Source organism: Microtus ochrogaster, unplaced genomic scaffold (genome assembly GCF_000317375.1).
Source record: "Microtus ochrogaster isolate Prairie Vole_2 unplaced genomic scaffold, MicOch1.0 UNK9, whole genome shotgun sequence".
Taxonomy (NCBI): domain Eukaryota; kingdom Metazoa; phylum Chordata; class Mammalia; order Rodentia; family Cricetidae; genus Microtus; species Microtus ochrogaster.
The window spans coordinates 2,917,505-2,931,559 of NW_004949107.1; the positions used below are offsets into that span (position 1 = coordinate 2,917,505).

At 42.5% G+C, this 14,055-nt stretch overlaps 1 protein-coding gene across 1 annotated transcript; it reads left to right on the top strand.

Annotated features, from left to right (window-relative positions):
• The first annotated feature begins 454 nt into the window (after positions 1-454).
• On the top strand, positions 455-4,364 carry LOC101997304 (chromosome-associated kinesin KIF4). The gene has a single exon (XM_005366431.3). It carries the CDS (start codon positions 681-683, stop codon positions 4,362-4,364), a length of 3,684 nt encoding a protein of 1,227 aa, XP_005366488.1. The 5' UTR covers positions 455-680.
• Positions 4,365-14,055: the final 9,691 nt, after the last annotated feature.

The following is a 14,055-nucleotide window of genomic DNA, read 5'->3' on the forward strand; positions in this document are numbered from 1 at the left end:
TTACATAGAAATAAAGATCAGAGGTAAGGGGCGGTGACAGAAAGACAGCATCTTGTTATTCCCAAGGGCAGTCAGGTCAGCAGGTCACTTTCTGTTGTGGCAGAGAGAGGTTCTGGCTTACACTGATGTGCATGTGTTTGAGTATGGAATTTCACTAGGATGTGCACTAAAGGCACATCTTGGAAAAAAAACTGAAGAGTTTGCAATGTACTGAATGTATACCTATCTGAAGGAGAAATACAAATGGTTGGCAACATATGAAAAATCTTTGTCTTCATTTCCCTTCAGGAAAACACAAATCAAAACTACTAGATACCGTCTCACTCCGATTAAAACAGCTATTACAGTGAGCCCAGGCTGTCTGCGCTGCGATTGGCTGGCGCCTCTGAGCTCAATTTGAAACTTGGCGGTTAAACCTCCAGTTGGAACCGGGCGCTAGGGAAGATCCGGGAAAGGGATGTTTAGTTTGACACCGCAGTGTTGAGACTGACAGACCATTAGGCAGTGGCTGAGTGTGAGTGACGGGAGGCGGTGATCTCGCTGGGAGGGAGGCTGCCCGACGAGTTCCCAGGTCCCCTAGGTCCTCAGGGCTTTCTAACTCCTGCCAGCCTCCAGAGCCCCCTCGGAGAGCCGGAGAGCGGGCTTCACTAGGGAGCGCGGACGCCTGCTGAGCTGCTACCATGAAAGAAGAGGTGAAGGGAATTCCTGTGAGGGTCGCACTGCGTTGTCGCCCCCTGGTCTCCAAAGAGATCAGTGAGGGCTGCCAGATGTGCCTGTCCTTTGTGCCCGGAGAGCCTCAGGTGATGGTTGGTAATGATAAATCGTTTACTTACGATTTTGTGTTTGACCCCTCTACTGAGCAGGAAGAGGTATTTAATACAGCAGTAGCTCCACTCATAAAAGGCATATTTAAAGGATACAATGCAACTGTCCTGGCCTATGGGCAGACTGGTTCTGGAAAAACCTATTCGATGGGAGGTGTATACACTGCGGAGCAAGAACACGAATCAACGATTGGGGTCATTCCCAGGGTAATACAGCTTCTCTTCAAAGAAATTAATAAAAAGGGTGACTTTGAATTTACTCTGAAAGTGTCTTACTTGGAGATTTACAACGAAGAAATTTTGGACCTCCTATGTCCGTCTCATGAGAAAACTCAAATCAATATCCGGGAGGATCCAAAGGAAGGCATAAAGCTTGTAGGACTCACGGAGAAGACTGTGCTAGTTGCCTCGGATACTGTTGACTGTCTAGAGCAGGGTAACAACTCCAGGACTGTGGCCTCCACGGCTATGAATTCCCAGTCATCTCGATCTCATGCCATCTTTACAATCTCCATGGAACAAAGAAAGAAAAATGACAAAAACAGCCGTTTTCGTTCCAAGCTGCATCTTGTAGACCTTGCTGGGTCAGAGAGACAGAAGAAAACCAAGGCTGAGGGAGATCGTCTGAGAGAGGGTATTAACATTAACCGGGGCCTCCTGTGCTTGGGAAATGTAATCAGTGCTCTTGGAGATGACAAGAAGGGTAGCTTTGTGCCCTACAGAGATTCCAAGCTGACTCGCCTGCTTCAAGATTCTCTAGGAGGCAACAGCCATACTCTTATGATAGCCTGTGTGAGTCCTGCCGATTCTAATCTAGAGGAAACATTAAATACCCTTCGCTATGCTGACAGAGCAAGAAAAATCAAGAACAAACCTATTGTTAATATTGATCCCCAGGCAGCTGAACTTAATCATCTTAAGCAGCAGGTCCAACAACTGCAGGTCTTGTTGCTACAAGCCCATGGAGGTACCTTGCCTGGAAGCATCAGTGTGGAACCGTCAGAAAATCTACAGTCCCTGATGGAGAAGAATCAGTCTTTGGTAGAAGAGAATGAAAAATTAAGTCGTGGTCTGAGTGAGGCAGCTGGTCAGACAGCCCAGATGTTAGAGAGAATCATCTTGACTGAGCAAGCGAATGAGAAAATGAACGCCAAGCTAGAACTACTCAGGCAGCATGCAGCCTGTAAAGTGGATCTTCAAAAGCTGGTGGAGACATTGGAAGACCAGGAATTAATAGAAAACATAGAGAAAATATGCAACCTACAACGAGTGATTACTCAGATGTCTGACGAAGCTGTTGCTTGCATGACTGTAACCATTGATGCTGCAGTAGAAGCAGATGCTCAAGTGGAAATCAGACCAGATACCAGCAGGTCTTCTACTGCTTTCAGCACTCAACACGCTCTTCGTCAAGCTCAGATGTCCAAGGAGCTGATTGAGTTGAATAAAGAACTTGTGTTGAAAGAAGCACTAGCTAAGAAGATGATTCAGAATGGTAGCCAACTACAGCCCATTCACTTCCTATACAAGGATAACATTAAAAATCTAGAGTCGGAAGTCCTCAGTCTACAGAAGGAAAAGGAAGAATTGGTTCTTGAACTTCAATCAACAAAGAAGGATGTCAACCAAGCCAAGTTGAGTGAGCACCGTCGCAAACGTCTCCAAGAGCTAGAGGGTCAAATAGCTGATTTGAAAAAGAAACTGCATGAACAGTCCAAACTTCTGAAGTTGAAAGAATCCACTGAGTATACAGTCTCCAAACTGAACCAGGAGATACAGATGATGAAAAACCAGCGAGTACAATTAATGCGTCAAATGAAGGAGGACGCTGAGAAGTTTAGACAGTGGAAGCAACACAAAGACAAAGAAGTAACCCAGTTAAAAGAACGGGATCGTAAGAGGCAATATGAACTGCTCAAACTTGAAAGGAACTTCCAGAAACAGTCTACAGTGCTCAGACGTAAAACTGAGGAGGCAGCAGCTGCCCACAAACGTCTTAAGGATGCTCTCCTAAAGCAAAAGGAGGTTGCAGATAAACGGAAAGAAACTCAAAGCCGTGGAATGAAAGGCACTGCAGCTCAAATGAAGAATTGGCTTGGAAATGAAATTGAAGTTATGGTCAGTACTGAGGAAGCCAAACGGCATCTGAATGACCTTCTTGAAGACAGAAAGATCCTTGCGCAGGATGTGGCACAGCTCAAAGAAAAAAAACAATCTGAAGAGAATCCACCTCCTAAACTCCGAAGGCGCACATTCTCACGTGATGAAGTGCGTCGTCAAGATTCCGCAACAGAAGATTGTATTGCAAAGAAGATTGAAAGCCAGGAGACTGAACTGGAGCTCAGGAATGCTCAGATTGCAGACCTCCAGCAAAAGCTCCTGGATGCTGAAAGCGAAGATAGGCCAAAAAAACACTGGGAGAATATTGCCACAATTCCTGAAGCCAAATGTGCCATAAGATATTTAATTGGAGAGCTAGTCTCATCCAAAATACAGGTGAGTAAGGTTGAGAGCAGCCTGAAGGAGAGCCAGGCCAACTGTACTGACATGCAGAAGATGCTGTTTCAAGAGCGGAATCATCTTACTGAGATGGAGACAGAATTAAAAGCTGAGCTGATCAAAGTGGAGCAACAGAACCAAGAAAAGGTGCTGTATCTTCTTAGCCAGCTGCAGCAATGCCAAATGGCGGAGAAGCAGCTGGAGGAGCCGGCTAGTGAAAAGGAACAGCAGCTGCTCAATATCCTGAAATGGCAGGAGGAAGAGCTTAGGAAGATGCAAGAAGTATGTGAGCAAAATCAGCAGCTTCTCCAAGAAAACAACGCCATCAAGCAGAAACTGACCCTCCTCCAAGTAGCCAGCAAACAGAAACCCCATCTTATGAAAAGTATCCTCCAGTCTCCAGACTCTTCCTTTGAATATATTCCCCCTAAGCCCAAACCTTGTCGAATTAAAGACAAACACACAGAGGAAAGCTTGGACATGGAGGAGCTACAATCTTATTCAGAGCATTCTGCCACCAAGCAGGAGAAAGACAGTGATGATTGTGCTGATGAGGAGTGGATACCAACAAAATTAGTCAAGGTGTCCAGGAAGAACACCCAAGGGTGTTCCTGCAAAGGCTGGTGTGGGAACAAGCAATGTGGATGTAGAAAGCAAAGGTCAGACTGTAATGTGTTGTGCAGCTGTGACCCCACAAAGTGTCGGAACCGACAGCAGAGCCAGGATAACTCAGATGCTACTGAGCCAACCCAGGATTCTGAAAGTTCCTTTAAACTGGAAGACCCTACAGAGGTGACCTCGGGATTAAGCTTCTTCAACCCTGTCTGTACAACTCCCAGTAGCAAGATCCTAAAAGAGCTATATGATGCAGATCAGGTGCTCCTGGGCAGGCCTGCTTTTGTTCCTTCCTCTGAGCACCCAGAACCGAGACCTTCAGAATCACAAGAAAATAAGGTCACAAGCAAGAAGAAGAAGCGAGCTCTAGGCAGCAATACCAGCTTCTTCTCTGGCTGTTCTCCTATACAGGAAGAGTCCCACTGAGAAGATGCTGAGCTATCTGTTGGAGAGAAACTAACTGACCTTTCTGATGACTGACTTATAGGACACCTGTCCCCAGCACAATCTAGCTCTTTCTTTGCAAGCAATTGAGTTGTCTCCCCATGCCGCAGAGGCCGAGATGTTCCTCTCTCATGGTCAGGTCAGCTGAATGGAGGAGCCTCGTGCAGGATGGAGACCTGACTCAACTTCGTCACGGCATCTCAGGAGTGGGGCTGGGAGTTTTCAACTGCCCTGTTCCAGCTCTGGATTTTAACAGAAACTTCAACTGTCATCATGTTGCTAAAGTGAATGAAACATTTTTAAATGTTAAGAAAATAAATAAACCTTAGCTCATCTACTTTTTTTTAAAAAAAAGAAAAATATCACACTGGTTCCAATTAATACACATGATTAATACCTGTTATTCAAAAACAAAGATAATGAAAGAAGGCATTAAAAGGTAAATAATTAGAAACTTGATAAAAATAAAAATAAAAGCCATTTTCTCCTTCTTTATATTTTATGCCTGCATGACTTTCACAAAACAAAAACTATAAAAAGTTAATGTTACATTTAATCTCATTGCTAATCTCTAGATACATTGATATATACCGTTTCTTAACGTTCATTTTTCTTCTGAAACATATCTCACTATACCTCACCAGTTGTCCATTCTAATTTTAAAAAAAAAAACTAAATGTTTAATTTATCTACAATGATAACTCTGTTAGTCTAACAGAATATTCAGAGGTATATAACGATATATTATGAATTCCAGGACATTCAGGGATATATTAAATTGCAAAGGTACAAAGATTGGTGTAAGACACACAGTCCTGTAAGGTGATTGTGCTGTCCCAGGAAACAAGTTAATAATGGTTTAAAAGCCTTTCTTTTGTCACATAAGAAGCAGAAAGCTGTTTTGTTGTGTGTTTCACAAGTACCCAGTATGACACAGGGGTGAAGTAGCCCCCTACCTAATATTCAGTTCTAATTGAATTAGTGGGTAGCTTAGTAAGTGAGCTAAGTCTGGGAGACAAGGTGTGCCAGTTTCTGCTTATATGACAAATGCTAGCTCCTGACAGAATAATGGGGAGACACACAACAGTATGACACAATGCCAGGGGACTTTATCAAAACCAAAGGATACCTGAATTTTACCAAGGGGCTGAATGTGGGCTGTGCTCTGAGATTAGGCAATGGTTGGTGCTGACTGAAGACCCTTAAGGTGAGTCATGGGAGCTTAGTGCCAGAAGCGAATGTTGAACACTGAGTCTAGTTTTAAAGCCAGAAGCCAGATGGGGAGACACAACTGCAGGAAAGCAAACATCTGTCCAGAAAGATACCCCAAAATACAGGGAAGTCATACAGTTAGTCACCGTCAAACATTGCTACTCAGTGTTCAAAAGAGCAGATCTAGTTTTGATCAGACCTCATGAGATGTCCCTGTTAACACCCCTTCCCCATGTCTCAAATGCGAAATGGTCAGTTGTTAGATTTTTTAACGTATTTAGGAACATCAGCTATGGGTTGAGACTGCACAGTCCAGGAGCTGCTTGAAAACACATTTTGTATCTTGAAGTTCCCATGGGACTTTTTGTTAACCTCAGAAACATAAAAGGTATGTTTGTTTTTAAGGAGAAAGGGGGTTTTCTTTCCTAAAACTATTTTAAAATGGAAATGAGGAACCAACTAACTTGAAATTTTGCCATCCTTTTAGTTGGGCCTATTTCATATACAGATGAAATTTCCTAAATCAGAACCAAGGGCCCACCTAACGCTATGCAACTCAGGTGGATAAGACACCCACGGGGCAGCTTGGGGCCTACATGGCAGGGCAAGTGGGTGCCACTATGATAAGCAAGTATATGTTGGAGAAACAGAAGAGAAAGAGAGGCCACATGGTTCCTGTGCTGTGGTAAGAGTCAGATATGAAGAAGAGAAGGCAGCGAAGAATGGGCTGATGGTGGCCTGCTTGCCACCAGAGATCAGGGTGATGTCTGGGATGCTGCCTAGGGCTATTTCAGTGTCCATGGTCCTACTGCAGCCAAGGTCTGTGTTGATGTCCATGACCCATGTTGCCACCAAGGCCATAGAGATACCCGGGATCTGGACTGCCATCTGTGGCCCTTTTGGTGTCGAAGGATTATGCCATCACTGGGGCCATGTTGATCTGAGTGACCTGTGCTGCCACCAGGAGACATGATGACATCATACCAGGGAATGAGCTCCTACCAGGGGCTATGTCTGGGCCCCGCAACAGCCAGAATATTTATTGCTATCCATGGCTTTATTAACAACTGAAGGCCATGTGGATGACTGGGTCTGGCCAGACACCTGAGTCCATGTTGGTGCCCAAGGGACACACTGCCACTGAAGCCACTGTGATCTGAATGTCCTGTGCTGCCACCCAGGGCAATGATCATTTCTTGTGTGGGGCCATGACTCCTGATACTACCAAGAGCTGTGCAAATGCCTGTAGTCTGGGCTGTCACCTGAGATTAGGTGGGGACCTAAGGGCCATGCTGTAGCCAGGGCCATACAAATATGAGTTGCCTGTACTGTCATAAGGTATCATAGTGATCTCTGGGTCAAGGCTGTATCTGGAACTCACATGATATGGCTCTGTGGCTCTGATACTATCAAAGGCCATATTGATGCCAGGCTTTCTGGGCCACTGCCTGGCACCAGGTATCTGAGACCCACGCTGATACTGGAGTCATGCCAGTTTTGGTGGCCTTGCATTACCACTTGGGATCATGGTAACATCAGAGCCCAGGCTCCAATGACCATGTCTGTGGCCCTCCCATAGGCAGGGTCTGTAGCTCATGTTACTACCAAAGGCCACAAAAATGTCTAGGATCTAGACTGAAACCTGCGGCCATGTTGGCACCAGAGGAACATGCCAAAATAGGGGGCACACCAATATGAGTGGCCAATGCTGTCAAAGCCGGGACCAGGGTGTTGTCCATGCTCAGGCTACTACCAAGGGCCATAACTAGGTCCATGGCCCTACCATAGCCAGGGTCTGTGGTTCTTGATACCATCAAAGCCTATGCTGATGCCAGGGGTCTGAACTGTAGCCAAAGGCTTTTATTTTTGTCCTGCATGGTCCTGTAGCTGCTTATAATATAATCATTTAGAGGCCTAATATTAATTATAATTGTTTGGCCAATAGCTCAGACTTAGCACTGAATGGCTCTTTCATCTTAAATTAATCCATTTCTATTAACCCATGTACCATCATGTGACCCATGGCTTACCAGTGATTCTCTGGCATGTTTCTCCTTCGGTGGCTGCTGGCATCTCTTGACCCTGCCCTTCTTCCCCTGTATCACTGCTTGGCTTTCCCATCTAGCTATATTCTGCCATGCCATAGGACAAAACATGTTTATTTGTCAACCAATAAAAGCAACGCATATTCACAGTGTACAAAAGGACATTCCAAATCGCTAGGTACCACCTGAGACCATGTTGATGACAGGGGATCATATGGGACTAAGGTGTTTTCTGGGCCTGGGTTGCTGCCTATGGCCATGTCTGACTCCTCATCCTAGCATCAGTCAGTGTCTGCATTGATGCCTGATGTCCATGGCTCTTGTTACCATTGCGGGATGTGCAGATGCTGGGGGTCTAGCCAGCTACCTGAGACCATTTTTGTGCCTGAGGGCCTGCCTCCATGGGACCATACTGGATCTGGCTGGCCTGTGCTGTCACCAGGACCATGGTGATATCTAGACCTGAGCTGCTGCTGAGGGACACGTCTGGATCCATGGTTCTGCGGCAGCTGGGATTTGTGATGATGTCCATGCTTCATGTTGCCACAGGGGTTCATAGGAACCATGTGTTTTGAAATACAAGGGCCATACTGAGCCGGCCTGCTCCTCCCTGGCCCTGGGATAGCTGACCATGTCCAAAGCTGGTCATTACAGCAGGAAAGCTGGCCCTACCCCACATGGGAGAGCCAGCCCCCACACTCAAGAGAGATGGCCTCATGACTCACTATAGACATGGGAGAACTGACCCAAAGGCATGAGACAAGAGGAGCTGATTCTGAATCCTTGCCTGAGAGGGGGTGATACCATTGGCCTAGACCAACAAGCCCAGCTACCACTCAGACTCATATCCTGTGCCTTGGGTTGACCCACCCTAACACCTATCCCATTTATGACAGGCAGGAGTGTGTTAAGCACTCCAGTTGCTCTTGGAGTTGCTCCTCAGATACCATCCTTCTTAGAATTTAAGATGGGCTCTGTCACTCTTTGGGAAATGGCCAAGTTATCTAGTCTGACTGGCCAAAGAGTCCTGTAACTGCCTCCCCCATGATGAGACTATACATACACACCACCACTCCACACCCTTTTACATGGATTCTGGGGTCAAAGCCTGGAACTCATTATCTTGAGGTAACTCACTAAGCTATTTCTCCAGTCCCAAGAAAAATCTTAAATGTGCCTCAAAAAGCCTACATATTAAGGCATGTTCTGCAGTATTTGGAAGTGCTACTGAGATTTTGCGTGTACCTCTACTTGGTCTCTCAGGTAAGAACTTAAAAACAGCTTGGTTCAGGTATGGCCATAAGCACATTCCTCTGTGAAGCATCCATACGAGTCCAAACCCTTCCTATAGGACCATTACACAGATAATGGTTTTCTCTTCCTTTTCATGAACATTGAAGCTCTTTCTCAGTTGATTCAAACCAGTTTTGGCTGGCAGAGTCCACAGCCCGAATGGCTATTACTACCATTCCCGTTTGCATCATCAGTTTGCATTTCAGCTCTTACCCTCTGGGGTGAGGACAAGGGATCCATAGAGAATGCACTTGGGCTCCTTCGCGACAGGAATTTGATTGTATAACTTGTTGAATTGATTGCTTGGCTCATTTATTTTACCCCGAAACAAAAGGACTAGGCTTCAGAGTTCGACTAAATCCCATCAATATTTAAATAGCCTCCTCATTAATTTCATTTTATGAGTAAGCCATAATTATTTTTTTTAATTTCCTTTTTGGCCTAGAAATTTTTGTTCTTTAGCATCAGAAGCATGAATCAGTGAATAAGCCAACCCCCTTTTCTAATTTTAAACCTTATTTCAGTTGTTCTATATATATGTCCCCCACCATATGAACCATAAAAGAAAAATCTCAAATCATCAAAATCCCTATTTATCTGCCCTTGGGAAGAAGCCTACCTCAGCAAATCCCATAACCATTTCCTGTCTTCCATTTCTGTTCAGGTTCTGGTTAAATTTCCCCATAGCTCACAATATTTACAGTAAAATAACAGAGGGGTTTTAGTGCATAAAAATGTGAGTTTTATGATAGTTTCTTCCCTATCTTATTCATACCCCAGCCATTCAAATTTAGAGGAGGCTTCAAGAGACTTGTTTATATAAATTTTAGTAGATTCAAATTCAATCCACTAAGGCTATCAAGAACACCTTAGAATTGAAGTTAGTTGGGACAAATTCCTGTATTTTGTTCAACATGTACAGTTAACTTTAAGAAAACTGTACTGAGAAGAAAAGAGAAGAAAATCAGTAATAATATGTTTTGAATTTGGAGAGTGAACAAGAAGTTACATTTGCAAAACACCTTATGGTATGCGAAGTAAAGGACCTCACCAAAGACCCTCATTGGCACTGGGTGAGCAACCGAGACCTTACACTTGAGGCCACTGTCCTCCTTCTTCTAGGCAGTTCTTATTTGCTGAACAGGAAGAACAGACGTAATAGGCTGGAGGAAGTTGCAAAAGAAAATCCATTTTATATCTTTCTCCAGATAGTATTTAATCCGTCCATTCTCAACACGTGTCACAGGAACAAGGACATTCAGTTTCACCCCAGTCTTGTTAGAAATGTAAATCTCTAGGTCTTCCATGATCTGTTCAATCAGTATCTGGGGATGGGGCCCAGAAAACTGAAGATGGGATCAAGACACAAGCACTTAGTTATAAAATGAATACCCTGGGTATCTAATCAACAATATGGTGACTATAGATAATAGCACTGTATTATATACTTGAATATTGCTGAGAAATAGGTCTTGTGTTTGAAACATACACATACACACACACACACACACACACACAGAGAGAGAGAGAGAGAGAGAGAGAGAGAGAGAGAGAGAGAGAAATTACAGACACTGGCAGATTTATTAATTAGCCTGATTTGTATATACAAATATTTGAAACACATTAGTTGAGCATATATATAGTTCAAATATATAAACTGTCTAATTATCTTTACTATGTTTTTAGTTTTAAAAAAGTACAATCACTTTCTTCTGTTCCTTGCCTCCTTTCAGTCCCTCCCAGCCACCTGCCCTTAACTCCTCCCATGTCTCCCACCCACTTTCAAATGATAGCATCCTTTTCTTCATTATTGTAACATGTGTCTGTGTGCATGTGTACATGCATGTGTGTGTAACCTACTGAATCTGTTTGGTTGTTGGTTTGCATATAGTTTCAAGACTGACCATGCTGCTTTAGGCAAATAAGGGGGCTTATACCTTGAAGAGAATAATCCTGGTCCTGCCATGTGTATGTGGTTCTTTGTCTAGGTATGGGGTCCCATGAAATTTTCTCCTTCCTATATTTCCATGTCTACTAATATTGTCGTTTTCCAATATTGTTTATGCATTCATTTCTAAGAGACTGTTTTATAGCAGACTTCCTTGTATTCAGGCTTTTACAATCTTTCCAGCCTCTCTTCAGAAATGTTCCCTGAGCCATAGATTCAAGAGGGGTGATGTAAATATCCTCACTGAGTCTGGGATGACCACAATCTATTGATTTCTACATTGTGTCTACTTTGCTTTAATTATATACTTAATATAATAATCTCCATTTGCAGTAAAGACAGACTTCTTGGTAAGGGATAGCAGCTACACTAATCTGTAGGTATAAGGGTAAGATTTAGAATACAATATGAAATTATGCTGCCCTAGTAAAGTGGTAGTGGTAGATTCTTTTCTAATGTCCAGAGCTCACTATCTCTAGAAATCTAGTGAAATTTCCAGCACCAGGCATGGTAACCCTCCCACTGAGTAGGCTTTAAGATCAATTGCACAGCTGTTGCCACCAACATGTGAGTATCACTTATTATACCAATATGTATATTTTGCCATGTTGATATTTGTAAAGGTTCATAGGTATTGTAACTGGGTAGGAGTTTAATTGCCTCACTCCCTTGGCAGCTTGCATACTATCTTCTGAAATCATGGAAGTTGGACCATAGAAAAGACGCTTTCAGGCCAGATCTAGTTGAATAAACCCAAGTTCTGTATCCTCAGTGTGCACAATGTCATAGTGGCCCACCCTCAACAACTGAGAGACAACCAAGGGCTACACTGATAATCTATACTGGAGTACCATTTTGGAGTCTCTAGGATGTTCTGTGCTTGGTACTGGTGTTTTTGTTAATCTGTGGGTCTCATGAGGAGCATTGAGAGCCCAAGTATCTTAATCTCCATACATATAAACAGTGTGCATGTGACATGTATGTATTGTGCATAAAAGTTCTGCAGGAAATTTTAAACCTAATAAAGTTTAATGACCATTGAAATAGAACAAAGTCAAGTAGGCAAGCTAAGAACAAATGCAGACTCAAGGAGTCACAACTAACTGGAAAGCACAGGCAAATAGTCAGCATGATTTGGGGGATGGTACAACATAGCCCATGGGGTAAAGGGCGAGCTTTGGAAGAGGACTGGATTTGGGGGCTAGGCAAGCTAGAGGGCATTCTCCTTGTGCTATTCCAATAGGAAACTGATTACTAAGTGGGTAAACTAATATTCAAGTCTGGTCATAAGATTAAAATGAAATTAGGATCTAATATAATCATTGAGCTAATAAGATAAGAAATAAACAATGCTTCATGAAAAGATATGTAGATTACCTAGAGCCAGCAAGATTATAGTCAAAATATAAAGGTCCCATCCTATGAGTCAACGAGGGACCTCTGTTGTATTTCTGCTCATTTCACATTGTAAAATGAGCTTCATTACAACGATGCTTAGGTTAGGGGAAAAGTTGCAGACAGAAGACAATGTGCAGAAAATGAGAAACCAATAATCTAGTTCTATCATTAAAACTCTAAGGTTCTAACAAAACCCCTAGTCCCAAGAGTACTAAGATAATCATTTTATACTCCAGTAAATAGTTTCTAACTTTCTAAGGTACATAATGCATTTAGCATTGTTCTTACTACATTGTCAGTGAAAAACATTATTACTCTAATGATGAATTTTAAAGAATCCAAAGGAAATCATGTGATTTGGAAGCATTTGTTTCCAAAGACTTACGTAATGGCATATTTTGTTATATAAGAAAAAATAATAAGCAATGTGAATTTGTGTGCAGTAGAACTTTTGCAATATCACTGTTCAAAAAAGATTTTAATTTCTGCTTTCATTCACTATTGCTGAATGGATATGCAGTTGCAGAGCTATGAAACACCTGGAGTGACAATGCTTATGCCTCCAAAGCAAAACCACAGAGCAGATGTGTTGCTCATGAATTACAAGCCGTTGAATGAAGCACTGGATCTCAAAACTACCGGACACTAATGAGATTTCCAAGTAGCTGCAGGGTAAGAACCCCGACTTGATTTGTCAGACTTGGGGTGTCCACTGTGCTATGTAAGTACTCACAAAGAAGACCACATTTCTTTAACTTGAGCACTCAGCTTTTGTTTTACACTTTTGATTTAAATTGCTAACATTCAAATTTTCTTTAATAAAGTTGAATTGTATAGGCTCTCTTGATTTGTCTAAGGAACATGGCACCCTTCTTCTGGATTTTGATTCCATAAACATAATCTTTAGGTTCTAGATGATATAAAGTGTCTTTATTTGTTTGTTTTTAAAACACTGCAATAAAAGGACATTTTATAATACTAAGCAATTTCCATAAGCCTTATTACAGTGTCTTCTTATTGATATCTTGTGGCCAGAAAATGGTCATATGTGAATTCCCAGAAAATCATGTCAGCTGTGTTCATGGATTCACAGAGGAGATGAGAAAAGAGACAGAGAAACTCCTGAGTGATGTGACACTCTCCAACCTCCAGGGTGTGAAAAAGTCTATGGAGAGGCACAAAGATCTATTAAACGAGTCTGTATGAGATGAGGATTCTAGTTTAAGATACTGGATGGTAAGAAGGTTGAATTTCTCATTTATAACCTCTTGTTGAGTGGTTAAATAATGTGGACAGACAGCTATGTACATTTATAAATGAGCAAACACAAAAATGATTGAATAAATAATAATTATCCACAAGAAAATTAGGATAAGTTATGAAGAGACATAGAGAGGGGAGTAAATAGTCAATGTGACTGGGACAGACATAGTGAATGAACCAGTGGGAGTTGGCAATGAATGGGGGTGGGGTCAAGATGATAATGAGTGGGTAGAGTAGGAACAGGTACTCAGTGGATAAGTCTGACAATAGTTAATGAGCAAGGAATGGAAAGTAGATAGTAAGCAAATAAGTAAGTATGAGAAAGAATGGGCAAGTGCAATGCAGTGGTGATGCATACAGAGGAGAAGGCAGCTGATTTGGGGATTAGGATAAAAGTTTATAATGAGGACTGCAATCTCTTGTTTATTTAACCTCTATCATTCTAACTCAAAGGTAAGAAGTTAAAGGGGATTAAATAGGTATAGGATAGTAGATAATGGGGGGAGATGAGGTT